Source organism: Symphalangus syndactylus, chromosome 14 (genome assembly GCF_028878055.3).
Source record: "Symphalangus syndactylus isolate Jambi chromosome 14, NHGRI_mSymSyn1-v2.1_pri, whole genome shotgun sequence".
NCBI lineage: Eukaryota > Metazoa > Chordata > Mammalia > Primates > Hylobatidae > Symphalangus > Symphalangus syndactylus.
In genome coordinates, this window is record NC_072436.2 from 84,348,656 (window position 1) to 84,375,671 (window position 27,016).

The 27,016-nt window shown below is 37.7% G+C and overlaps 1 protein-coding gene across 6 annotated transcripts in view; it reads right to left on the bottom strand.

Annotated features, from left to right (window-relative positions):
* CCDC85A (coiled-coil domain containing 85A) overlaps window positions 1-27,016 on the bottom strand; it is a 208,728-nt gene that overhangs the window by 11,639 nt on the left and 170,073 nt on the right. For 2 of the 6 annotated variants that reach the window (XM_055241325.2, XM_055241324.2), the window contains exon 4: window positions 2,070-2,204. The exons of the other annotated variants lie outside the window; for them this stretch is intronic. In XM_055241325.2, coding sequence (XP_055097300.1) covers window positions 2,070-2,204 — 135 coding nt within the window. The remainder of the gene's footprint in view (window positions 1-2,069; window positions 2,205-27,016) is intronic. 6 annotated transcript variants of the gene reach the window in all.

A 27,016-nucleotide genomic window follows, 5' to 3' on the forward strand; every position in this document is an offset into this window, starting at 1 on the left:
GCCAAGAGAATTTTTATGCTGTACATTTTCGAGGTAAGAGGAGAAATCTGCACCCAGCAATTATAGGTATGGATTACATGTAAACCATGCTTTATAAGGAAAGTTTATTATTATTAACTTAATGTTATTTGTATTATTAACTTAATGTTATTATTATTATTGCAGATTATTATTTTTGCAATTTGGAAGATTTTCTCCCTTTCTTTCTTGCTTTCATTTCTCCTATGTCCTCAAAGGCTCCCCCTGCCACCTCACTAGCCTACTGAGGCCACATTCTTTTCCCTGCTCAAAGAGTTCTACAATCCAGTCAGGTCCTGCACCCAGCCTCACTAGCCAACAAAGAGAGGAAGCAGTAGAATATGGCATGTACGTCGCTTCCTCAGCTTCTGTCCTCCATTGCTACTAAAACTAAAATGTACAGCAGGTGATGAAACAGGATTGTCAATTAGAACAGCCCCAATCCCCTGTGGGAAAGGAAATTATAAAATTTGTTTTCCTGTATTTGTAACCCAGCTCAAATCAGAAACAATAATGCCTAATACATCTAATGGAAGGGAAATTATCTGAAGTTTAAAGATGGGACACACCCTTCACCCACCCTCATATTTTGGACATCTTCTTCCTCTGTACTTGGGATCCTTTGGAATCAAATGGTTCCAAAACTAAGGAGTTATAAAAGGAAGCTCCTCTTTCCTGAGTAACCCTGGTCCTCTACTCTTCTCTTTTCCTCCTGGTACCACTCTTACGAATGCTTTTCAAAAGATTTCTCAGGTTATACAGAATTTGCTTCAAACCTCTTGTTTAGGACCCACCATTGCAGTGCCATATTTCCTCTGACTTAGAAGTCATATTTCCTCTAATTTAGAAGGCAATAAACCTTCCCACTCTGAGCTACTTCCTTCCTGTTTTTACTTTCAAATCCTTTTCTGCCCAGCCTTTCTGCTTCAAAGGTTCTCTTTCCAGACCTGGTAAAAAGATAAGCGTATCAATAATACCATCCTTTTGCTTGGGCATGGGCCTCTATCATTCAGGGCATTTTGGTTTAAGAGGACTTCTAAAAATCAATGTAAACAACATCCTTAAACCAAATCATCTGAGCCATTCTCCATTGTTTAAATGTAAACAAAGTCCTGCTCTGGCCATATCTATTCAAAAACACAGATTTTTTTTATGAAAGTAGTTTCCTTAAAAAATGGGATGGGGGCTACAATAGTATTTTGCCTAGAGTATACAGTGGTGGGAAATTCATCATTTAGGGATGAAAGTTATACTTCAAACTAGCTTTGGGAGCCATGGACTACAAATCAACTGGAAAGATCAAGGCTTATATTTTATTTTGTTTTTGTGAAGCCACAAAGGTAACCAAGTGCCTGGTGAAGTTTACTTCCAACAGATGTTAAATAATTTTCTAGACTGCAGTTAACAGAATGAAGCACCTCATTCTATTATATCTCATTTAGTACTATAAAATAAAAGGTTAGTTTTCTATGCACTTAGCAGAATCAGACCAATATTTGGAGAATTATGAGGGTTCAATTTACATATACTCAGTCGACTAATACATTTTCACTGAACTATTTTAAAAAATATGCTACTGAGCCAAAAAGAGAATTTAAAAAGAGAAAAAATCTTACGAAAACTGGAAATGTGATTTCCAGATTGAGTGGCTTGTTTTCAAGCTACACATGATCACACAGTGCATGCATCACCTCTCTGTCAGTAGACAATTTTAAAGGGCAAAGGAGTACTTTTCTGAGCTTGTCTAGAGTCATGATTTTCAAGACCACTGACCTAAACTCCTTTTATCATGAAATGTCCAGGGTACCTTTGTTCTTCTCTCCTGCATGGGGTTGCTCAACTTTCACTCCCAGATGTGGGGGGAGAAAACAAGAAAACTGTTTAGGAGGTAAAAAATTCTACTCCCATCCTCCCTTCCCAGACTTAGACATACAACTTTCTTTCATGTATATGAACTTGTTTTCTACCCCCCAGTATAACTTTTTCTCTAGCAACAGAAGTCATCTGGTTATGCACAAGCAAATGCATCCAGCTGACTCATCTTCACTCACCGGGAGAGTGGGCAGGCATCGTCCTATTCCTCGGCACCCTTGCCACCACTGCAAGACCCGCCGGGCTCTGGGCCCCCAGCCTTTCTCCATATTTGAGCTGTTTCTAGTTGGAGGTTGCCTTCTATTCTGGCTGGCCTTATATTTGGAACAATATGGTACAATCACTCAGAAAAATACTGTTTCCCAAGTCTCAAGAAAGCAGATAGAATATGAAGCTTAATGAGATGAACCACAATGACCACAATGGCAAGCTGTAACATGCACCTGTAGCTAGGGAAAAAATAAAATAAAAACAATCTAAAGTCCTATATATTAGACCTAATCCTGATTTAAGATTCTGGTAAACATATAACTACATTATCAATTCTATCAAAAAGTAGATGATAAAGTCAAAATTACAGAAAAAAACTTGAAGGTACTTAACTTTATTTTATGGGTTTTACCAGCATAAAATAATAATATGTTTTACCTGGATATTATACAGAAATAAACCACATAACTTCAGAACTTAACAAAAGTCATTTGAAATACAACTGGGAGCACTATGCCCTTTAGTTAAGAAGTGAGATTTGGGTATACATATTCAATAACACTCAGAAAATTAAAACTGCATCAAATTTTTAACAAAATTTCTGCACATTGAAGAGTATGTAATGAGCTAAGTGGTCATCACTGCATTAAAATAAATATTTTACATAGAAAAATCTACATAATCATCAAACTTTCTATTAATAAGTTAACTAAATTTTTTTGTATTTATTAGAACTAGAGGCATCACATAATTGAAATGAAAAGAAAAAGTCCTTAATTTTAGCTTTTTCCGTCACCAAACTGTATAATCCTATTAAAATGATCAGAAACAAAATGAACTTATTAGAACATGATTTCCTCTCCTGCCAACTTTCACTAAAACCTATAACTAAGAATATTATGTCCCAAGGAATAAGAAAATAATTTTAATAATTTAATAATTTTAATTATGGAAAATCCACAAAATGGTCCCAAAATTCTAGTGTCTAAATGTTGAGGTTGACTTCAGAAGACTGAAAATAAGAACATAAAATTTTAATTCTCATCAATTCATTTTTTTTTGAAGTTAGCGCTCTATATCTGAATAGTACTGGTCCAATTTTCACTCTTCTTTAATTTTTGGAGGTTGAAAAAAGAAAATGCACCATGGTCTTAAGTGAAGTAAGAAAGAGAAGAAATAATGACCAGTAGTTGGTACTCAAAAAACTCTTTTCTAAACCTATTGAATTGGCACCAGTTACCTATAAAAATAAGTCACACATACTCTATTTCTCACATATAACAGAGGCAATTATATATTTTCACTTGGGTCATAATGATAATTTCATCATAGCAACATTAATTTGAACATTGCCCTTTTGATCATTATTCCATGTGTAGTGCCTAATTTGTTTGCATCATCAAAAGAATTATCTCCAAAAATTTATAATATGGTTCACAGCTTAATACTCACCTCCCACCCCAATCTGCATAGTTCTATTTCTGAGATGATCATTAATGAGTAATGCAAATTTTATAGTTATTTTTACAAATAAGGAGATCTAGTATCTGAATTTGATTGTTTCCATAACATGCACCTCTCAGATCTTATCCTTTTTGGATTTAACAACTGAGTAAAACATATAGGAATTCTACTTTCATTCTTTCTTAATGTGTAGCAGGCCTAAATCGCAATGCCTCTCCATTGTAACAAAGCTTGTCATCATACCCATTAAATCTAAGGTAGGATCTATGCCCACTTAGAAGCCAGCTGGCATGAGCGCCATTTAGCTACTATGTCGAGAATTCACAATAATTTCCAACTTTCAGAAAGTAGATACTACATAAAACAACAGCTATACTTTAAGTATTGTAAAATGTTCCTTTAAAATATATTAAATATGTATTTTATAGTATTATTAATCTCATAAGGGGGACAATAAACAGGGGCCAGATCTTTGTGGAAGAATAAACTGATGATATAACCATTTTAAAGGAAAAAGTACTCTTTTAGAACCAGGATTAATTAACTTTCTTCCCATGTCGGCATATATATTTTTTTAATCTAGGTACATAGAAAAAATGTGTTCTGGGCCAGCCATCATCTTTGACTTTCAAATAAACTACATCAAAATGGTATTTATACACTAATGAAGGCTCAGTGTTTCGCAGGGCCTACAATTGCCAATTATAGTGTTTTCTGAAGACAGTTTCATAAAACATAAGAAGCCTTCAGTAATTCAGTCGTTAAACTCGTTTCTGGCAACTTGGGGCTCAAAATGGTGGAACTCAGATTCTGGTCACTAATTGGGAGAACAACTCCAAACAGTCTTAAGATCGTCACTTCCTATTTTCTGAGGAATTCTGTTTTGCTTAGTTTTGTTTTCTGTAGTTTTCTAAAATTCCAAGTTTGTGAAAAAGAATTCCTGAATGACCCTAACACTCTCATTGTGTGGGAAGTAAATTATAGATTGCTTACTCTGTGGTAAGTACTCCTAGAAATCATAAAAGAATATGAAGAAGTATGAATCACTGAGTCTCTTTAAGTTTTGCTATCACTGTACTATAGTCAATAGTTTTTATTCCTTGAAAACTCTGGAAACTTCTATAGAGGTGATAGTGTAGGGTTATTCAGAAAACGAAGTATTTCCAAAATTTGTGAGGATGAAGGAAAAGTGAAAATCAAGTACTGAAAGGAAGAAAAAGGGGGAAATCCAAACTGTACTTCTCACTCACCAGGCATCTCAGCAAACTTCAGACACACATAAAGGTTCCTATTGAACGATGAATAGAAAAAGTCCCCAAGAACTATTTGTTGGAAACCTCAGTAATAAAGAAAACATAAAGTGACCTATGTTTTAAGCTAAGAAGAAGAATAAGTCAGCCTGACTTGAAGACTTTTACCTTGCTGACTTTGAAAGGCATAAAGATGGGCAAATGAATTCACACATGGGCATTTGCATGGGTTTAGCATGAGTCATAGCCTTTAGTCCTCAGGACTTTCGGGGTCAGATTCTAGTTAGTTCTTCAAACTTCAACAGGGTATAAAATTCTCTATACTCAAACATGAAATCAACATGAAGTTTTCAACAAATACATCTGCAACATTTTCTCTTCAAACTATGACCATTCTAATAATAAATAGTTCTCATCTATTTATTTAAAGATATACAAGATTCTCTAAGACATTACAGTTTATCTTTCCCTTATTGCGCACCATGAGCTATATATGTAAATGAAGGAAACAAAAACCAATTTTGCAAAAAAATTGACCATTTAACTCTTTTACACTGTCGTGTTTCTTTTCTCAAATTTGCGTAAATTAAGTGTTACTGTTCCTCACAGAAATGATGAAAAACACTAAGAAATGTCCAATATTATATGTTATCTGAAATACATGAATCACAAAGTGATGATCACTCAGAATTTGACGTGTCATCTCTGCAGTAGGGAAAATTACCTTAAAAAATAAAGCTCCCAGAAAAATCCTTTACAATGTTTTAATTAGTAAAGAAGTCAAGGAAATTTTTTAATTTAATGAAAATTCTTCCTAAAAAAAGTTTTGTTTGCATGCCAGAAAAATGGAAAACAGATATACTGGGTTTCTTATTGAATATATACATATACATATATGTACATATGTATGTGTATATATAAAAATATATATACACTATATAAATATTTCCAATTGACTAAAACTCACATTCAATAGAGTAATACTATAGTGTTACATAGAATAGTTTCTCACTTTGATATATATCAGATGTAATGCACTTATAACAAATTTGAGAGCCCAGCCCTCTCATTCACTATAGAAGGCCAACTACGGAAGCCTGAAGATTGATCAGCTAAAGTGGTTTCCTGTTACTTAAAGATGCTTAATTTTTTATAACTTCTGAACTTGGTTAAACTATCATACAATGCTTAATACCTCATCAGAGTGTATGCCTAGTTTAAGGGGGAGGATAAATTCAGTTTTCCCTTATTATAGGGCAAGGCAGATACTTTGCTTAATCTCATCAGGGAAATAATATTTTGTTCAGTTTGGCTAATCTTCATTCTGACATATTGTAAAACTGTCCTAGCAAATAAATAGAAGCTCTGATTAGAAGAGACTTTAAAGGTCACCTTGGCAAACCCTTTCCAAGAGATTCTTGTGCATAGGCTTAGAAATGCTAAGACCCTCTTGCCTTACTCTAATGATAATATTTAGTTGGTTATATCCAAAGAAAAGTGCATTTTTCATTTAAATTAAAGAATCTATTCAATACTGATTTAAAATAATAAGTAATTTCCTGGATGTATAGTCATTCATTTATTCACTTAACAAACATTAACTTAGTAACTATGAGAGGTGATATTGCATGCAATGACATATAGATATCTATTCCAACAAATTTTTGTTGAAAGAGAAACACAGCGAGTTCAAATCACAGACTCCACGGTTGCAGTGCCAGAGTTTAAATTCTTGATCTGACACTTATGAGCTGCATGACTTTGGACAAGCTATATGACCTTTCTGTGCCTTAGTTTCCTCGTCTATACAGTGTAAATAATAATGATAAAATGGTACGGTCACTCTATGGGTTTGGAAACTTATATGGAAAGAGCTTTTAAAACAGTGTCTGGCCCACATAAGTGCTCTATAAGCATTTGCTGTCCTTATCATGAATGTTTTTGCTTTGCTTGTCAACATATTTTATAACTTGTCAATTTATGTCTGCATGTTTATTATTGGGAGTGTCAGTTCTCAATGGGGGTGGGGGTGACTTGGCCCCCAAGAGAAAACATTTGGCAAAAATGCCTGCAGACATTTTTACTTGTCAAAACCATGCAGTTTCTACTGGCATTTAGTGGGTAGAGGCCCAGGATGTTGCCAAATATCTTAAAATGCACAGGAGAGACCCCTCACAAAGAAAGGATTATCTAGCCCAAAATGTCGCTATAGCTGAAGTTGAGAAACCTTGATTTAGAGAAAGAGAACTATGCTGGGAAAATGCAAAGCAAAATTTCTGGTGACAGCTCTATAGCAGATTTTGCATATGAGGACATGTTGCCCACAGGATTTGGAGCTTGAAAGGATTTAGAAGGAAACTCCTTAAGCTTCAGCCCTCAAGTGGTCTAAGTATAAAGGCGGCCACATTTCCACCCCCAAATAAGAAATTACTCTAACAAAAGAAACAGAATTGAAAATACCCATATCATCCCACTGTAACAACACTAGCAGAAAGAGAATACGCTGTGGGCAGGCACAGGGCAGTGGTCCAAACGAGAGTTCTTGAAATAGAGACATATAGTATGCTACAGTACCTAGAAAATCGTGACACCAATCCCACATAGAGAATACAATTGGCGGAAGGGGCTCTGTGGAAATTATGGAAGATCATAAAGCTTCCTTAACAATTTGCTGGGCAAAGATTCTGCACTTAACTTGAAGCAGTCACATTAGGAAAGAATAAAATTGCCAGCAAATAGAAGTGGGGGCCCTGACACATGAAACATCTCAGTGCCAATGAGAGCATTATAAGATAATCACAAAAGATTAAATGGATAAAAAGACAAAAGGGAGATTAAGTCATAAAAGATAAAAGAAATAAGAAGGAGAAATCTGGACCGGGAGGCGACTACTCTCTCCGTCACATGTGGTGAAGGATTGTAGCCTACGTACAGACTCCTTGGCGGGCAGAGGACTTCTTGAGGGCTTGTTTTTGACATAACAGCTCTCAATCACTAAGCTCCTACCACGTTAGGACTACCCTAAGTGCTGTCCATTAAAAGATTAATAAAACTGGCTAATCTGAGTTCCTAAAATGCTGGGCAAACATCCAAAATATAGAAATAACTCAAACATCTCAATAGCAAGGAAACAACCCAATTGAAAAATGAGCAAAGGACTGAATAAACATTTCTTAAAAAGAAGACATACACATAGCAAAGGGATATACGCAAAAATGCTGAACAGTTCTAATCAAGAGAAAAATGTAAATTAAAACCACAATGAGATCTCACCTCATGCCTTTTAAAATGACTATCATCAAAGAGACAAAAGATGTGTTGGCAAGAATATGGAGAGAGGGGAAGCCTTGCACACTGCTGGTGGGAATGTAAATAAGTATAGCTATTATGGAAAACAGTACGAAGGTTCTTCAAAAAATTACAAGTAGGACTACCATATGATTCAGCAATCCCACTACTGGGTATACATTAAAATTAAACAAAATCAGTATGTCAAAGAGATACCTGCACTCCCATGTTAAGTGCAGCATTACTCATAATCGCCAAGATATGGAAACAACCTAAGTGTCCATGAATGGATGAATAAAGAAAATGTGCTATCTATATATACAACAGAATACTATTCAGCGTTAAAAACGAAGGAAATCCTGTCACTTGTCACAACATGGATGAACCTGGAGGACATTACGCTAAATGAAATAAGTCAGGCACAGAAAGATAAATACTGCATGATCATACTCATACATGAAATCTAAAAAAAAGTTTATTTCTACTTAGCGAGGAGAAAGGTGGTTACCAGGAGTTGGGGGGATTGGGAAGGAGAAGGAAATGTCTGTCAAAGGATACAAAATTTCAGTTAGATAGGAGGAATAATTTCAAGTGATCTACTGTACAGCATGGCGACTATAGTTAATAATTTATTGCATTCTTGAAAAATACTAAGAAAGTGGATGTAAAGTGTTCTCACCCAAAAATGATAACTATGTGAAGTGATGTATATTAATTAGCTGTATTAAGTCATTCCACAATGTATATATACTTTAAAACATCATGTTGTACACAGTAAAGACATAATTTTATCTATGGATGTGAAAAAAGTTTTTTTTAAAGATACTAACTGTGGGCCTGGTAATGTTTTCAGTAATTTGTACCCCAGAGTGATTTCTCTTTCTTTGGGTCCCAGAAGTCTCCTTCTAGTCTATGCACTCATTCTTTAGCTCCTGGGTTGCAGAGAGATCCAGATGATCCTACGGAGGGTCAGATTGGTTGGAATAGCTCAGCAGCCTTCGAAGGAACTGGATTAGAAGCATGTTAATATGAATAACTGATACAGATGAACTGCTACACCCCAGATTAACATCAGCTCTGTGCTCATTTCACCTTCTCCACTCCAGGCACATAACTGTGGCTGCAACCATTACATAAAATGTGTATCTATCCTAATAAACAAATGAAAGTAATATTAATTCACACACCCCTCATTTATTATGCCAAATAATGGCTGAGATTGATGTCTGTGGAGTCACAGTGGACGTAGTAAGCAGCTTCAATTCAGAGAACCAAAAATCTTAGGCTGCTGACATGTTCAGGAAAATAAAATTAGTTCTATGTTCCTGTAGTAGAAGGATGTGAGCACAGGATATGAGGCCCAGAGTAGCAAAAGCTGAGTCCAACATGACATGCAGGAGCTGTATAGGAAATCTCCCATGCCGTAAGAAGGATTTGAAATTTATTCTATGTGGAGCCACAGATGTAACAGAAACTGATTGGTGCTGGACAGATTGATCTGGTAACAGTGTGGAGAATGATTTGGATGAGGCCAGACTACCAGGGATGAAGTTCCAATTAGGAGATCAACAAAGAATTTGAAGGGAAAGAAATATTACTTATTGCCTACACTGGAAAATAGCAGAAGAAATTAAAAGGACAATATTGATGGATTAGAGGGCAAGACCCTATGAATTTTAATGTCTATTTGAATGTAGGCAGCGAGGTTGAAGGAGTTATCCAGGATGACTATCAACTTTCTGGTTAGGTACTAGCTAAATGGTCATGCTATTAACCAGGATAGAAAATACCGGGGGAAGTAACAGATCTAACTCTTTCATCAGATTTTTAAAATCAAGATCAAAGAAGTGATTAATAATGCAAAGCCCTCAAGCATTCTTTGTCACAAATACCCTCCAAAAGGTTTTCCTCTGACATGTGAAATAAGAAAGTTTGCAAAACATTTAAATTTAAAATGATTTTAACTTCATGCAGTGCTCACTGTATCACTGATGAAAATATCTCTGCAAACAATAAAATGTTATTGGAAGGAAAAGAAAGTAATTTTGAAATACCTGTTCCTCCAGGTGAAACTTACAGATACAGAAATATAGTTCCCAGAAAAAAATAAAATAAAATAAAAGTAATTACAGAAGGTTGGCAGGATGCCTTTTTACAAAAATTACAAAGGGCCAACCCCAGGAAGAAAAGAATTAATATCTTTTGAAAGGGCTAAGACAGCAAACACCTAGTGTCTCTGTAGCCAGAGTGACAGCAGATAAAGAATAACAATGAAGGCCTGGTTGAAAAAAAGAAAAAGAGGCTGTTAAACAATACCTAGGAAACATAGGCAACTGCTTCTAGGCAATGAGTCTATGTGCTTAATACTTGACTTTTATTAACTATAGAACTCCCAGTGAGAAACATTGAAATTCCTACAGAAAAAGACTGATACTTCTAAATTGCTTTTCAATCAGGCTGGTATTAAATAGTAAAAGGTTATGGCATTGTTGCTGAGAACATATCTGAATACTTTCAGGTTTGGGGCTTACTTTTTAAAAGGGAGAAAAGGAAAGCACAAGTAGGACAGAGAGTGTAAGGGCATGGAACTGAATTGCCAGTATGGATGCAATGGCAAAGAAGTCATGCTAATTAACATTGCATCTGACTTGCAGACCAGAGCCAATTAATAATTGTGTTAAACATCTCAGCATGCTATCAGGGCCCAGTGAAACACACGCACAGAACTAGAGCCCCAGGAACTAAACAGTGACTTAAAATAAATATTTGCTGAATTGACTAAGAAATATTCCACTGTGAGGTAGTGTTTGCTGCCCTAGCTTTGGCAAAAAGAAGGGTCTTAAGTTCTTCGATGAATCTTCTAGTATATGAAGCTCCCATGCAAAATGGGAAAGTCAAGACAAGAGAGAGGTCAACATAAAAGCAAGAAGAGTCAGCTTCTTGTATGTATCCTTACAGCTACCTCTCTAGGATACATACAGTAATACAAACAAACACAGCTGCCAATTAGGCTGTAGGTCCACCCATGCCACCTGCTGAAAGATCTATCATGGAGTGTTAGCAATGATCTTATGCTTAAATGTTTACAAAAATGAGAGTAGCCAAAATGAATCCAGAATCCAGGCAGTGTAGCCTTTGCATAATTGGTAGTAGTAAAATCTCTGGCAGGGAAAAATGAAATCCACCATCAGTGAGACCATCATCAAAGCACAAAAGGAAGCATCATGGAAGCATGAGCTCTTATTGTCACAAACAGCTCTTACTGGGAGGGAAGAAAATAAAGAGATTTTAAAAATATGTTTATCTGTGCCCAACTTTCTTATAAAAAAAATACGATGGAAAACAAGATTTTTTTATTCAAACTATATATACACTCATTTAACTGAATCATATTCAAAAGGATAAGTCTAGGGCACAGAGAGTTAAAACAAAATATGAAACATCTTTGCAGAGTCAGTCCATTGAAGTATGTCCCAAAATCATCCATACCTCTGGGAGACTAAAAAAGCTAAATGGGGCAGGGAGCAATGGCTCACACCTGTAATCCCAGCACTTTGGGAGGCCAAGGGGACAGATCGCCTGAGGTCAGGAGTTCGAGACCAGCCTGGCCAACATGGCAAAACCCAGTCTCCGCTAAAAAAAATATAAAACTTAGCCGGGTGTGGTGGCACATGCCTGTAATCCCAGCTACTCAGGAGGCTGAGGAAGGAGAATCACTTGAACCGAGGTTGCAGAGGTTGCAATGAGCTGAGATCACACCACTGCGCTCCAGCCTGGGTGACAGAGCGAGACTTCATCTTAAAAAGAAAAAAAAAAAGCTAATTGGGTCTCTCTTTGCAGTCCACACTTGGCTCCTCTCTCCTTCTCCATCTTTAAATCTTGGAGTGTCCAGGATACAGTCCACAAAGCTCTTCTTTTTTTTTCCCTCAACATTCATTGACAAGAAGTTCCCATTCAGTCCCATAGTTAAAATATATATACATTTCATTCTTCCCAATTTTTTATCTCCAGCTCTGATATCTCACCTGAGTTTGACATGTACACATCCAACTCTATGTGACATCTCCTTGTTGATGTCCAACACCTCAAATTGACTGTGTCCAAAATAGAATTTGATTCCCCTGCACCTCCTAACCCGTTCCTCACAGTCTTGCCTATCTCAGTAAACAGCGCCACCAATCATATGATTGCAGAGATCAAAATCCAAGGAATCATCCTCAATTCTTCCCAGGGTTGACACTCTGTACCATCCCTGGGCTGCCATTCACTGCATAGTCTCTGTGAATAGTTCCTTCTGGGGTTGTCAGTGCCCAACCTATGAAGCCATATGCAGTCCCTTTCCTTTACAGTCCACATCCCATCTATCATTAAGCACTCTTAGCTCTACTTGAAAACACGCTGTGAGTCTAACCCCTTCTCACCATCTCCACCCTACCACTTAGTTCAAGCCACTGTCAGCTCTCTTAGACTACCAAGCTAGCTCCCTAATGAGTGTACCAATGTCCCCTCTCCCTGTCTCTACCTTCTTCAGTTTCATGTTTACCCAACATGGAGAGTGATCCTTCAAAAATGTGAATCGATGATATCACATCCCTGACCAAATCCTCCAATAGCCTTCCATCAACTCATATCCAAATCCACATGCTTGAGCTTGGTCAACAGAGCACACAGGGTCTTCCTGTTTCTCCAACTTCGTCTCCTTTTATTCTCCATTTTACCCACTCTGTTCCAGCCACATTGGCCTTATTCCTCTTTCTGAAATATCCCTGCTGTTTCCACTTCCAGGAATACTCTTTTCCATGCCATACTTCCCTTATTCAAGCCTCCTCAGATGAGAGGTCTTTTCTAAATATTCTTCTACTCTAGTCACTCTCTTATTCTATGCCCTGCTTTTATTTTCTTCATAGTGATTACCTCTTTTGGGTAATGCATTATATATTTATGGTTTTAAAAATAATAATCTAGCTACTAAAATGTAAGCTGCATGAGACAGAGGCCTTAACTCTCTTATTCAAGATTGTATTCTCAAACAGTATCTGTACATAAGAGATGCTCAAAAAAGACTCAAGGGGTAAAAGACTAAACGAATGGCCAATGCAAGCCATCAGCCTTCCATGACCTACAGAAATTCTATTCCCTGTTTTTTTTTTGTTTGTTTGTTTGTTTGGTTTTGTTTTTTTTGAGACAGAGTCTTGCTCTGTCAACCAGACTGGAGTGCAGTGGCGCGATCTCGGCTCACTGCAAGCTCCGCCTCCTGGGTTCGCACCATTCTCCTGCCTCAGCCTCCCGAGTAGCTAGGACTACAGGCACCCACCACCACACCCAGCTAAGGTTTTTGGATTTTTAGTAGAGACGGGGTTTCACCATGTTAGCCAGGATGGTCTCGATCTCCTGACCTTGTGATCCGCCCGCCTTGGCCTCCCAAAGTGCTGGGATTACAGGCGTGAGCCACCACACCTGGCCTCTACTCGCTATTTATAAGGGATGTTTTGCTTGTGCTAAGAAAAGCAGTGGAAGCCCACTAATTATCTACCACTGAATAAATATTCCCGTACCAAACCAACAATAAATGTTAACCTTTCTCATTCCAAATAGTGAGGTCACTGCTTCTGTTTAGCCTATATGAGATTCTGGGGATAAAAGATAGCAGAGGTAACTGGAATAAAAAATGGTTTCATCTCATCTCTCCATACAAACTTTGACCACAACTATTGTCACAAACTAAGGCTTCTTGCTTAACACAGTTTATTTTTTCTAAAGTCTCTGTGTGATAGGAAGAAAATGGCCAAAATTTTGAGGGCATTACCCAGGTAAAGGTAACCCTTAACACGTACAGCCAAAACTTTCTGAAAAGTTAACAGAAAAGTTCTGAAAAGTGACACTGTAAAGCTTTAGGAAAGGCAAAATTTTAAAAGAAACTTAAAAACTAGAATTTTTGCAATAGTATTATCCTGAAAAACAATCTGATTAACCAGTAGTAAGTTCCCCAAGGCTGGTTAGACATGTCTTTTAAAAAAAAATGAAAAGCATTTTTGCTAACTCAAGAGAGAAATAACCCACAGACTAATGAGCTCCATAAACCACTCACTGCCTGACCCTCAGCAAGTCACTTGTCCTCAACGCAAAAATGGAGAGGCCTATCAATTAGCTTCACGTGGTAGCTGTGAAAGGAGACTAATAAGCCTGATTGCAAAGCATTCTGAAAACATTAAGTGCTACAGAGAGGCTTGAAAATTGCTAGGTTGACATCAGTCACTGACCAAGCAGTGCATTGTGAATTCATTTGGTTAATCTTTTTTTAAAAAAAGTTTATTTAATTTTTAATTGACCAATAGTAAATACATGTATTTATAGCATACAACGTGAACGTCACGCTGGCTAATCTTTTTTTTTTTTTTGAGACGGAGTCTCGCTCTGTCCCCCAGGCTGGAGTGCAGTGGCGCGATCTCGGCTCACTGCAAGCTCCACCTCCCGGGTTCACGCCATTCTCCTGCCTCAGCTTCCCGAGTAGCTGGGACTACAGGCGCCCGCCAACACGCCCGGCTAATTTTTTGTATTTTTAGTAGAGACGGGGTTTCACCGTGTTAGCCAGGATGGTCTCGATCTCCTGACCTCGTGATCCGCCCGCCTCGGCCTCCCAAAGTGCTGGGATTACAGGCTTGAGCCACCGCGCCCAGCCTCACGCTGGCTAATCTTTTTAAGCTCTCTTCCACCATTTCGCTCTTCTGATGTCAATCAGTCCTGGTGACAAGAACAAGTAAGTGAGGATTCTTCTCACTTTCCTCTAAGTCTTGTCCTGACCCACAGAAAACATGCTGAAGATGTGAACTAGCCTTTGTTCTCCTCTGTCCTTCTGAAAGCACCTTGCAGATTCCCAATGAACAGATGCTGCAGAAACAGCCAACCAAAACACCTTCACCTTTCTTTTACAAGAACACACACATAATGACTAAAACCCACATATATGACAAAGATCAAGCGAAGGAAGAATACTAATATGAAGAACCTGAAAAATGCAGAATTCACTTACTTCCTACTTTTTTTCTGCAAGTTTCTCCTTTTTTCAGGAAATGCCCTCACTTAAGAGAAAAGGGAGATTGATTTCTGACTCCTCCTTAGCCAGAAATGGTTTTCTTCATCCATCGATAAACATAGATTTAGCATTTCACTTGTCTGTGAAGGTGTATATAGAAATTCATGTTCTTTCCAAGCTGCTGCCTATGTGGTAACTATTTTAAAGATAAGCCTGTGCCATTTCAGTTTCTTACTAATCTCTCTAAGACACGGAAGAGATCGCCAGGACACAAAAGTTAACATAATCAAGCACTCACTAAAGGGTACCTACAGTCACCATAGACATATGTCTCAAAAAAGTACAAATTTCCTATTCGACAGTATCACAACAATTGTCCCTTCTATACGGGAGGATCTTCCCTTTTCAAGTCAAATGCAAGCATCCTGGTCTCCAAAAAGTTCTCAGCCTAAAGCTAAGAGATTAATGAGAAAAAAATACCTTGCCTCTTGTTCAACTATGGCCGGTTAAATCACAGCACACTTCAAATCCCAGTACTGATAACTCAGAGCAGGTTTTGGGATGAGAGGACAAAGAATTTGAACTAATGCAAAAATTAGTAGCAAACACTAGGAAGAGCATTTGTATAAAGGCTTTATGTACAAATGAAAATATACTCATGCCTGTAATCCCAGCACTTTGGGAGGCCGAGGCAGGTGGATCGCCTGAGGTCAGGAGTTCAAGACCAGCCTGGCCAACACAGTGAAATCCCATCTCTACTTAAAAAAATAAAAAATAAAAATACAAAAAATTAGCCGGGCATGGTGGCAGAAGCCTGTAATCCCAGCTACATGGGAGGCTGAGGCAGAAGAATCACTTGAACCTGGGAGGTGGAGGTTGCAGTGAGCCAAGATTGCGCCACTGTACTCCAGCCTGGGTAACAAGAGTGAAACTCCATGTCAAAAAAAAAAAAAGAAAGAAAAAAAGACAGTAATAATAAGAGATAACCCAGAGTCATGGATGAATAAATTATTTTAGTGTAAAGCAGGGATCAGCAAACTACTGTCAGAGTTAAATCCAGGCCACTGTCTATTTTGTAAATAAGTGTTGTTCTATACAGCCACACCTGTTCATTTACATGTTCTCTGTGGCTGTTTTCTGCTCTTCTCACACTACAATGGCAGGACGTGAGTAGCTGAAGCAGACCACATGGCCCATAAATTTGAAAATATTTACTACCTGGCTCTTTGCTTAAAAAGTTTGCCAACCCTGGTATAGATAATAAAGAAGTCACTGCAGATTGGAACAGTCTGGGACATTTCTGGAGAAGGAGGCAAGCTTAAAGGAAGCTGTAAATGAACGAGAAAATAAGTGATAAATAGACAAACGTCCTTTGCTGAATAACTGTTTATTGGAGGCTAGAAATTTCTTAAGAGTTCTAAAATGATAAGACCTTCCCAACTGGATAAAACATTATTAGAGAAATGAACTCTCATAGTAAATATCAAAACAGATGGACTAGAAACTAAACCAGGTTTCTTGGCCCAGGTTTCCTGGGATCTGCAGTATTCAGACCCCAATACTACATACAGCAGATGTTTGTTTTGGCTGATGGTGGTGGAGGTAGTGGTGATAGTGTTATTTTCACAGATTATCTCGCTTCAAGAGATGCAAAAGTGTCACGTGACAAGTCTGAGCAAAATAGAAATACTAGACCAGAGGTAACAGAAAATCTGGACACAAACCTTGCCCTGTCCATTAATAGGTGACATTCTCTCACCTGCAAAACAGAATAACCATGGGGGGCCAGGGTCAGAACGGGAATCATCATCAAGATGGATTCAATGCTGGGCCAGTATCCAGGACCCCAGCTGATACTCAGGATGTGGTTAGTGCTTGAGACAGAAACAAAGCACCAGGCTGCAACTGATGACACACTGGGTCTCCATATTGTATTGTGCCCTGTCTGTAACCTGAGTCAGATCCAACTGTAAGGGTTACAGACGCTTGTAAAGATCCATCCTGCTCTGGCATAAGCTCTGTTTCTCACAGAAAGAAAGGTCCATTTCAGGCTGCAACCTCATCATTTAAGAGAAAAGAACATAGCAAAAAAAAAAAAACGGAAATGGACACTATCCCTTCCATTACCTACAACACCTCTTCTTGGGCCCTAAAGACTTAAGATACTGAACACACACTGAAAACCCAGTAGGACTCATGCCTTCGAAAAACATTAACACAAAAGATATATCTAAAATAAAAAGCATAGTTTAATAAGGTAATAAAAGTATTTAAAATCATTATGATAAAAACACTGAATATTTTCAAATGGTTTAAAGACCAATTATTACCAATAAATTATAGCATCAACTGTAGCCACAAGAAATCACCCCAAAATACTTTTACCTAGAATTGAAAGATGTCTTATCACACTCTCATGACTGATTCTGATGAATTTTATTAATATTAAGATCCTGAGCATAGTGGGTATTTAAGTGAACATTTGAGGGGCAGCTGTCCCTACCTGCTCTCATGCCTATCTTGATCTCTTCTTCAAGTGACAACAGCTCAGTATGACTGGTTTCCCTAACCAAGAGAATCCTCTGCAATAAAATCAATGAATCAATGGCCAGAAGACTGCATAAGACACCTTCTTCACAAGTGGCTATTTAGGACTCAACCTTTTTTCTTTTTTTTTTTTTTTTTTTTGAGATGGAGTCTCGCTCTGCTGCCCAGGTTTGAGTGCAGTGGCACGATCTCAGCTCACTGCAAGCTCCGCCTCCCAGTTTCACGCCACTCTCCTGCCTCAGCCTCCCGAATAGCTGGGATTACAGGCGCCCGCCACCATGCCCGACCTACTTTTTTGTTTTTTGTTTTGTTTTTTTAGTAGAGATGGGGTTTCACCGTGTTAGCCAGGATGGTCTTGATCTCCTGACCTCGTGATCCACCAGCCTCGGCCTCCCAAAGTGCTGGGATTACAGGCGTGAGCCATCGTGCCCAGCCTAAGGCTCAATCTTAAAATGACCTCTCCAAAGTCCTTTTCTTTTTTTTTTTTTTTTTTCCTTGAGATGGAGTCTTGTTCTGTCACCCAGGCTGGAGTGCAGTGGCACAATCTCAGCTCACTACAACCTCCGCATCCCAGTTTCAAGTGATTCTCCTGCCTCAGTAGCTGAGATTACAGGTGTCTGCCACTATGCCTGGCTAATTTTTGTATTTTTAGTAGAGATGGGATTTCACCATGTTGGCCAGGCTGATCTTGAACCCCTGACCTCAGGCGATCCACCTGGCTCAGCCTCCCACATCCAAAGTCTTTTTCAATTGGCAAAGAACCTAGGCTGCCATCACCAACTATCTGACCATTTAAAGAACTTACTAACAAAAGCATGTGAGTTTCACTGGTTAAAGAATCATGTATTAAAATGGGAGTGTGGTAGAAACAGGAGTAGAAAGTGAATGGGGCTTGTTCCAAACAAAAATTGCAAAATACAAAGTTGATAAAGGCCCCTTTGTTTAAAACTCTTTGTGAGAAATATTTCATCCAAATTTTAACTGTAGCTTCTGTTAACTTTTGGCACTCAATCCTTGCTAGGCACCCAAAAGCATAACGACCAATCATTCCCACACAATTTAGTTGTGATCAAATTTACTGCTTAGATTTATATCTGAGTGTGCATTTTATCTTTTCCTCTTATGAGATTTCTGTAGTTATAGATATTAAATTTCATCGCATATGAAAATGCTTACATTAAAAAAATTATCCCCCTTTGACATTAAGACACACCTGCCTTGGTTGTCACAAACAATTGATAGAGCTTGGCTATTAAAAAGCCTCCCTTCTTAGAGCCAGCTTTTATATAAGTCCAGAATGGCTCCCATCTGGTCCTGGGTTTATTGGTTATTTGTTATCTGTCAAACATTAGAACTCCTGCCTTGCAAGTTGTTCTGTAGCAAGTGAGAGACATTTTAGGTCATGAAAAGACAATACCCAATTCCTTTACTTGCTACACTACATTTAAGCCAGACTGACACTTCCTCTGTAATCTGTACATTTCTCAATCCAATCTTTTTCCTAATATAATTTCTAAGAACAATAGTTAAATTAATAAAACTAACAAAAAATGTAATCCAAGGGCTTAAAGTGAAGAGGTGAGCTGTCTTATTTTATTTTTCTCTTTTTTAAGAATAATAATTCAAAGGTTGCTTCTATACCACTAACCTATATAAGTTACAAAAATCATAAAGAGGAAAAAAATTCTGAAAGAGGGCTTCATTATTTTGGGTCTCAATTAAGCATTTCTGAAATCACAAGTACCTGAGGTGAGTAAATTTTTGTGAGATACTATGAAGTTTCAGGACAAAGAGTTCTCCCAAAGGTAAGAAATAGACTATAGACACACGTGAATTAAGGAGAATAGAGTGCTTTCAAAGGGAAAAATAAATTCTGAATAGACTTGTCTCTTGACCAATAGTAAGTATTCCTTCCCACCTCCATTTCCTGGCCTTAACACTAGACCCTGGGTAAGGAGCTAATTTTCGTATGGGTTTGGAGCCTGGAATAGGGTAGAACCCAAGTAAGGGTGGGGGAATTTTCTCAGCCCAGAGAATATTGGAAAACTTGGGAGCACCAATCCTAGGAGCCGTGGGGAATGGCCAGACTGTGGCAGCCAGTCAACAGCCAAAGTCAGGCTCAGGAAGGGTGAAGTGCGGAAACCCACAGGACTAGACTTAAGACAGTAGGTGAAGACTTGTATACCTGATGGGGGAACAGCTCTCAAAAGCAGACTCATACGGGGCTGGGCCCATGAAGAACACTGTTATCAATTCTGTGACCCCAATTTGGGCTGGTGTGGCCTGAGGAAACACAATCTACTCAGTAACGCTATGTTTACAACTGTGGCTGGGCTGTTTTTCAAAAGACTCCATTGATTATTGATGTTAGAATACTTTGTAGAATTTTTAATTCTAAAATAAACCCTAAATCATCTTCTAGTAAGAATTACTTACCAAGCCATTGAAGGCCCCTAAGTAGTGAAACAATTAAGCTAACACCTATAATTTATTTAATATGCTCTTTCTTCATCCTGCTTCTCCAACATGCTTTAGTGTCATGTGTTAACATGCTACCAGGTTAGACAGGCTCAAAGGCACTCAACCTAAAAGATCATGTACAAGAGCTTCTTCTGAACAGCAAAAGCTACACTCATTACCATCTCACTGTATGCCTCCTACAATTCTTTCATTATGTCAACCAGAAAATCTAAAGAAAGGCCTCATCCACTTCTTTGTGGCTATTTCAGATGTTTTAGTCTACAGAATGAATCCAGTAAATCAGGTATCCTTTGAAAAAACATTTTCTTCCTCTGTATATTATTCTTTATGTGTATCACAAGCGCAGATGACTTTGATTTATATGCAGCTTCTCTTTCATTATTCTCCTCAGTGTAGCTTCACTGAAAAAACTAATGTGTGATACCTCATGTCTTTGTCGTCTCTTTGTCATAACAATTTATTTTGGCCAGTCTCAGAACTGAATTTCCAAAAAGTATGCTACATTTTAAAATAAAGAATACCTATTGTTGGGTATAAATTACACTTAGATAAAAGTTAATTTTTTAGCATTTTCTATGTTAGCATTCTCTTTCATCATAATTATTTAAATTCCCTCTGTGAAATGTCATGCCTCCTTTCATTGTATGCAGTATGAGAAATGTCATGGCTTCTTTTATTATATGCAATATGAGATAATATGTGGTCCCTTTAAAATATGTTCAAGTGTGACATTTTTTAAATTTTCACATTAGCTCATGAACTCAGGTGAGAATATCCTAACTTCAGGTGATCTTTACCTGGGCTGGTGTGGCCTGAGGAAACACAGTCTACTCAGTAACACTATGTTTACAATTGTGGCTGGGCTGTAAATACCACCATTTACAAGGCATTTTCTTCTCAAATAATGCCTAATAAATAACATTGCATCTCCCCCAAATAATAAGACTGTTTCTAGTTTTGGGCTCTCTTTAAAATGTTGCATTGGATTTAAAGGACAGCTTAGTGATCTTCATTGGGTATCACAGAGAACATGGCAGTGCAAAGAGCTCTGCATTCACTGGGCGATGACCTGCCATGGTGGCTGTACCAGCATTCCATCAGCACTTCCTGTGGGTTTCTCTTCACCAACTAGATACAACCAATTCAATCTTCACTGCTTCTCTCTATCTGTTCTTGAATAAACAGCCCTCCATTCTGAGACTTGGTAGCTTTGCAAATGTATAAGGCATGAGCCCAAGCCTTTATTTACACCTGGTCTCAGAATGTTCAGGGCTGAAAGGAACCACACTTACAATTGAAGGAAAGTTAGCTCTTTGGATCTAACCAGAAAGAAATCCACAAGCCTTTATCACACTCATTTTATTTTTAAATATGTACATTGTTAGGGAAAACTAGAACTTTTATGTTCATTATACATGATTTTATATAAAGAATGTAAAGAAACATTAAGGGGACTGCATATTATCTCTCCAAATACACATAAAGCCAACACTGATTAGACTAGGGTATGAGCACACTATCTGTGTATCTGATATGGTCTAAGCCTTAAACATACATGTCCACGACTGTATGTTATTTAAACAGATTTAATAGCTATCTAATGAAATTTTATTAACTGTAGAATCCAGTGAGGTGGAGTAACCACCCCATGATGTAAGTAGGCATTTGTAAATTAAAGACCCAATATAATGTAAAGTTGTGGTTTTAAGGAATCTGAGTATCAAAATAAAAAGAACACACCTGTTTTGTATATTCATTATACATAAACACAAACTTTCTCTGGATAAAGAGTCATAAATTTGCAGAGCTGAGTAGCTCTTTCCATATCACCTATGACAATTTTCTTTTATAGACAAGCTATATAAGGCTTAGAGAGGTTAGGGGTGTCCTCCTGGTCTAACAGTTGATTAGAGACAGAGCCAGGTAAAGAACTAGTTCTTGAAACCCCTATTCAGTGTTATTTCTAGCAATTCACAGTACCTCTTTGAATTACTGTCAGAGTCTAAAGTCACTGCTGACTATGTCTCAGCTTCTTAAACATGGCTTAGTTATGTTTTGCTTATTTTTGATACAATGACAGCTTTTCAAATGTAATTTAAGAAAGTCTCGCCAGGCGCGGTGGCTCACACCTGTAATCCCAGCACTTTGGGAGGCCAAGGCAGGAGGATCACTTGAGGCCAGGAGTTTGAGACCAACCTGGCCAACATGGTGGGACCCTGTCTCTACTAAAAATGCAAAAATTAGCTAGGCGTGGTGGCACGTGCCTGTAATCCCAGATACTCAGGACGCTGAGCCAGGAGAATCACTCAAACCAGGGAGGCGGAGATTGCAGTGAGCAGAGATCACGCCACTACACTCCAGCCTGTAGAGCGAGTCCCTGTCTCAAAAAAAGAAAAAGAAAGTCTCAAATCACTTAAAAATGTATTCACTTAAACTGTCTCATATTGTCAAAGAATATAGATCTTTATGTATATGACATTTCTGATCTATATTATGTTTATATTTAGGCAACATAGATATTGCCTATATTACATTTATATTTGTCTACTTTATATGTAAAGGATATAGAAGGCACCAACTTAAATTGTTAATGCGTTATATTTATAAGCATGTTCACTTTGCTCAGGCTACAGGAACGAAAACAAAAAATGAAAAGTAGAAAATTTTTAAATGAAAAGTGCCTAAATCTCATTGTAGGAAAAGGTCTCTGAACCACAGAGGAGGATGACAGGGTAGTTTAGATGCTTATTTTCCATTAGTCAGAGATGTAGTGACCACCAGCAGGAAATGGAGATCAAAAGTAAGACTGCTCTACTGGGAATCACAGCATCTTTACAAGCTTCCCAGAGGCCAAGATTTCATAATTTACTGCTTTTTTGAAATCCACATTTCAATGGTGTTTACATTTAATTTAATTAACTACATTCCAAAATCTAGCACTATACAATGTTTTCCACTTTCTATGAGCCTGTTACCTTACTTTATTAGAAAACAGAAGACTGGATTACAGGCACCCACCACCATACCCTGCTAATTTTTGCATTTTTAGTAGAGATGGCGTTTCCTCATGTTGGCCAGGCTAGTCTTGAACTCCTGACCTCAAGTGATCCGCCCACCTCGGCCTCCCAAAGTGCTGGGATTACAGGCATGAGCCACTGCACCTGGGAGGCTGACGCAGGAGAATGGCTTAAAACCCAGGAAGCGGAGGTTGCAGTGAGCCAAGATAGTGTCACTGCACTCCAGCCTGGGTGACAGAGCGAGACTGTGTCTCAAAAAAAATAAAATAAAATAAGAAAAGAAAAAAAAAAAGGAAAAGAAAACAGAAGACTGTTTCATCTTTAACTTTTAACTTTTTATTTTTGGCTTTATTTTTAAGCAAAAGAAGAACAGAAAAGCATTTGTATAAGTTCAAGGCAACATTAGCTTCTCTTATAATTCCCTTTCAAAATTTTTTCCAAATATTCCTTAGTATTGCTTCTCATAAGTATCTACATTTCTAGTTGATATTACTATATAGCCAAACCTAAGACTGATAGGGTCCCATAATTTTTTGCGAAAAATTCTGCCAAGGACAGGTAACAATAATGCTACATTTTTATGCTATTACAAATAAAAAAAGTTTTGAATGTACCTTAGTGATAGAATATAAAAAGGCAACACTATTAAATATGAATTATTGATAACACAGTCCCAAATAGTTTAGTACCTATTAAATAATTCTACTAATACGCTTAATCAGCAGCGTGGCCATATTTTATTTTCATTTCCCTTTCACCTATAGTCTCTCATTAGAACGAAGATTTATCATCATGTATCAGAGATTCTCAAACAAGAACCCTCAAATATGAGGAAATCTCTGAAGAATGTTATTAATCCCCTCACTTTGAGGCCCTCCATGTTGCCTTAGACATTTTTCCTGTGAATTATACTCTCTCTGACGTTTTCTCTGAAAAATTTTAGCTTTTCCCTTAATCCAGTTTCCATTTATTTAGGTTTTCTAGCATGACTTTTTCTCCATAAATTTACTTTTCATATCTAATTATCTCTTTTATTCCAACACACCCACACCACTTGTGCTGCTCCCATCTGTCCCCTGAAAGCTCTATTGAACTACACATAAAAGCCTTTTTCCTTTAATTATATAAATTATGTCAATTTAGAGAAAACGTTGTTCCATAAGCACTGTGCATTTGGTAGAGTCCATTTTTTCCCAAGTATGACTCCAGCAGCAACCAATCCTTAATGGATTTAACTAATTTTTCCTATCAGTAGCATCCAGATTCTACACAGGTTGTGCAACATAATTAGGGTCGCTCTTCATGAGAAAAAAAAGTATAATTCTGCAGGAGTTTCTCTTCAGGAGTGCCAGAATGGTAATTTCTATGCAAATAACAGTTGAGGAATACCATCACTTGCTTTAAGGATCCTGGAAAGCCTTACTCTGTGACAGTTTTTGTACAACAGTTACAGATTTTTATTTTTCAGAGCAATTCCAACTCTAAAAGAGCCATACATCTATGGCCCTATGAGACTAAAACAAACAAAAGGCAAAGCAAAGTCAGAAAATGTGAAAAGGACAAAGAGGCAACACGATACATACCTATCTCCACAGCAAACAAGGAGACACACATAAGGGGAATAATGTATCTGAGAGAAGCCTCCCTTCTCTGCCCCCATGCTAGTAATTCTGCATAAGCACCGTGGTGAGGTGAGGGAGGACATCAGAGATGTGATGCTGGGCCTGCGCTGTGTTGCCACAGAAGTGAGAGCTTGATTTCTTTAGCTCCTATGTACCCTTCTCAGCACTTCTGGCAACAGTGACAGGTTCTTTTCCTTTGTTCAGAGACTGCTCTGGCAACAGCCTTGCCTCTTGCCAAGGCACTGAAAGACTGCATTGCAAGGCACATTGTAACCAAATTACTTGAGAGGGAGACTTTTCATTTCCATTCCTAAAATTAGACTCTTCTATGTGTGCTAGCACTACGAAATAGAAACACTTGCGGGAAGGGGCTCACTCAGCGGTTATCTGAGTTACCATGCCTTTCAAACAGGTTTGTGGAACCACAGCCCATGTGCAGGTATATGACAGCAGGCAGTTCCGGGTGCCTCTATGGATTCAGAAACTGGCTTGCAAATGTTGGCTTCAAGAGGTGGATGGTTTGTTCTGGGGAGGGTCTCTGAGCATAATGAATATATACTACTTTCCAAGCAGATGTTGGCGCCAGAGCATTTGATCAAAAAGAACAAATTTCCCAATAGGACTTTTAACAAGTGTAGTTAATCGACTTAGGAGCTACAGCAAACTGCTTGTTCATGTCTCTAGTTGAGTCTCTTTATGATGCAAAATCCCAAGTCAGCACAAAATAGGTGAGAATAGTTTAATAATAATAATTTTTACCACAGCATTACATCTGAATAGTAACTGATGTCTTAAAGGGTAGCACTATTTATTTATAATAAAATCATCAGGTAGGTATTCTATATCATCCATTTAAAGATATTTTCTAGTTGAATAAGCCTCACTGCAGATGCAGCATATAAACATATTGACTACGTCTGGATTAAAAAATTTTGTGACCATCAAGAAAAGGATAATGAATGGAGTAGAAAGAGCTAAGCAAGGTTTTTGAATTTGGGCTAAAAATCAAATTTCAATTTTAAAACCACGACTGTAACTATCAGTTCCCCCTATCCACCCTCCTCCAGCTCACTCTGAACCAAAAGGCCCTCTCTTACCACATTCTGTTACGCATAAATTTTCCATGCACGGGTAGGTATTTGTGTGTATATAATAAACCTTTATAATTTTCAAGTACTTTGGAAATTTGTCAGGGAGAAGACCCTGTAAAATGCACTTTTTGTTTTATTTATGTTGTATACCATGGCATTAAGAAAAACTGAACATTTATTTTAAAGCAGGAACGCAATCAACATCTAACAAATCTCAGATGGCTAAGCAGATCCAATGTTAGTTTTTAAGATAAATGTTGGAAAAAATGAATTTGTCAACAAGATAAAAATAGGTTTAGTAGCTTAATTACACTGAATCATATTAATGGTATGAATGGATTAAGGGAGCCACTGTGCACGTGCTAGAAAGAACACTGAACGGGCCTACGTCTTATGCCTGGCCTTCACTGGCTGCCTGACAGGAGGACGCTGCTAACCTCTGTGAACCCAATACACCTTCACTGAAAAGGCGGGTTGTCCTATGTGACACATAAGGTTCTATCCAGCTCTGGAAATTGATGATTCTTTGTATAGAGAAAACCTGTATTTATTTGTAAGTATGTGTAGAAGATAGCTGTGTTCCTTTTTATTTTGATACAAAACTCCTTAAAACTACTTTACACCCTACTATGTCATTATTTACAAATGCCTACTTACATTATTCAGAGTGACTCCATCTCACTGGATTCAAAAGTTAATGAAATCTCATAGACAGCAGCTACATTTATTTACATCAATTTATTTAAGCACGATTTTTGTTTGAGATTCACATTACATCATATATCCATGCAGTGGAACTGACAGCCAATGTGAGCAGTTTAGCATTATGTGTATTATGTGTACTGTAAGATATTATATGCAATTCTTTGAAGAAGATTTAACTGTGACCTGCAAAAAATGTTCCTATTTGTTCATGTGCTCGGAAGAATATCCTAAAGTCCAGGTGACCTTTAACTACCATTTGTACTAACTTTGAAGAGGCATTTTCTTCTCAATAATAATAACTAGCACATAATGCAGCATTTTCTAAGAATAATAAGACTGGTTCTTACCTTAGGATACCTTTGAAATGTGTTCACAAACTGGATTTAAAATACTGCTCAGTGATTCTTGCAGGACACAG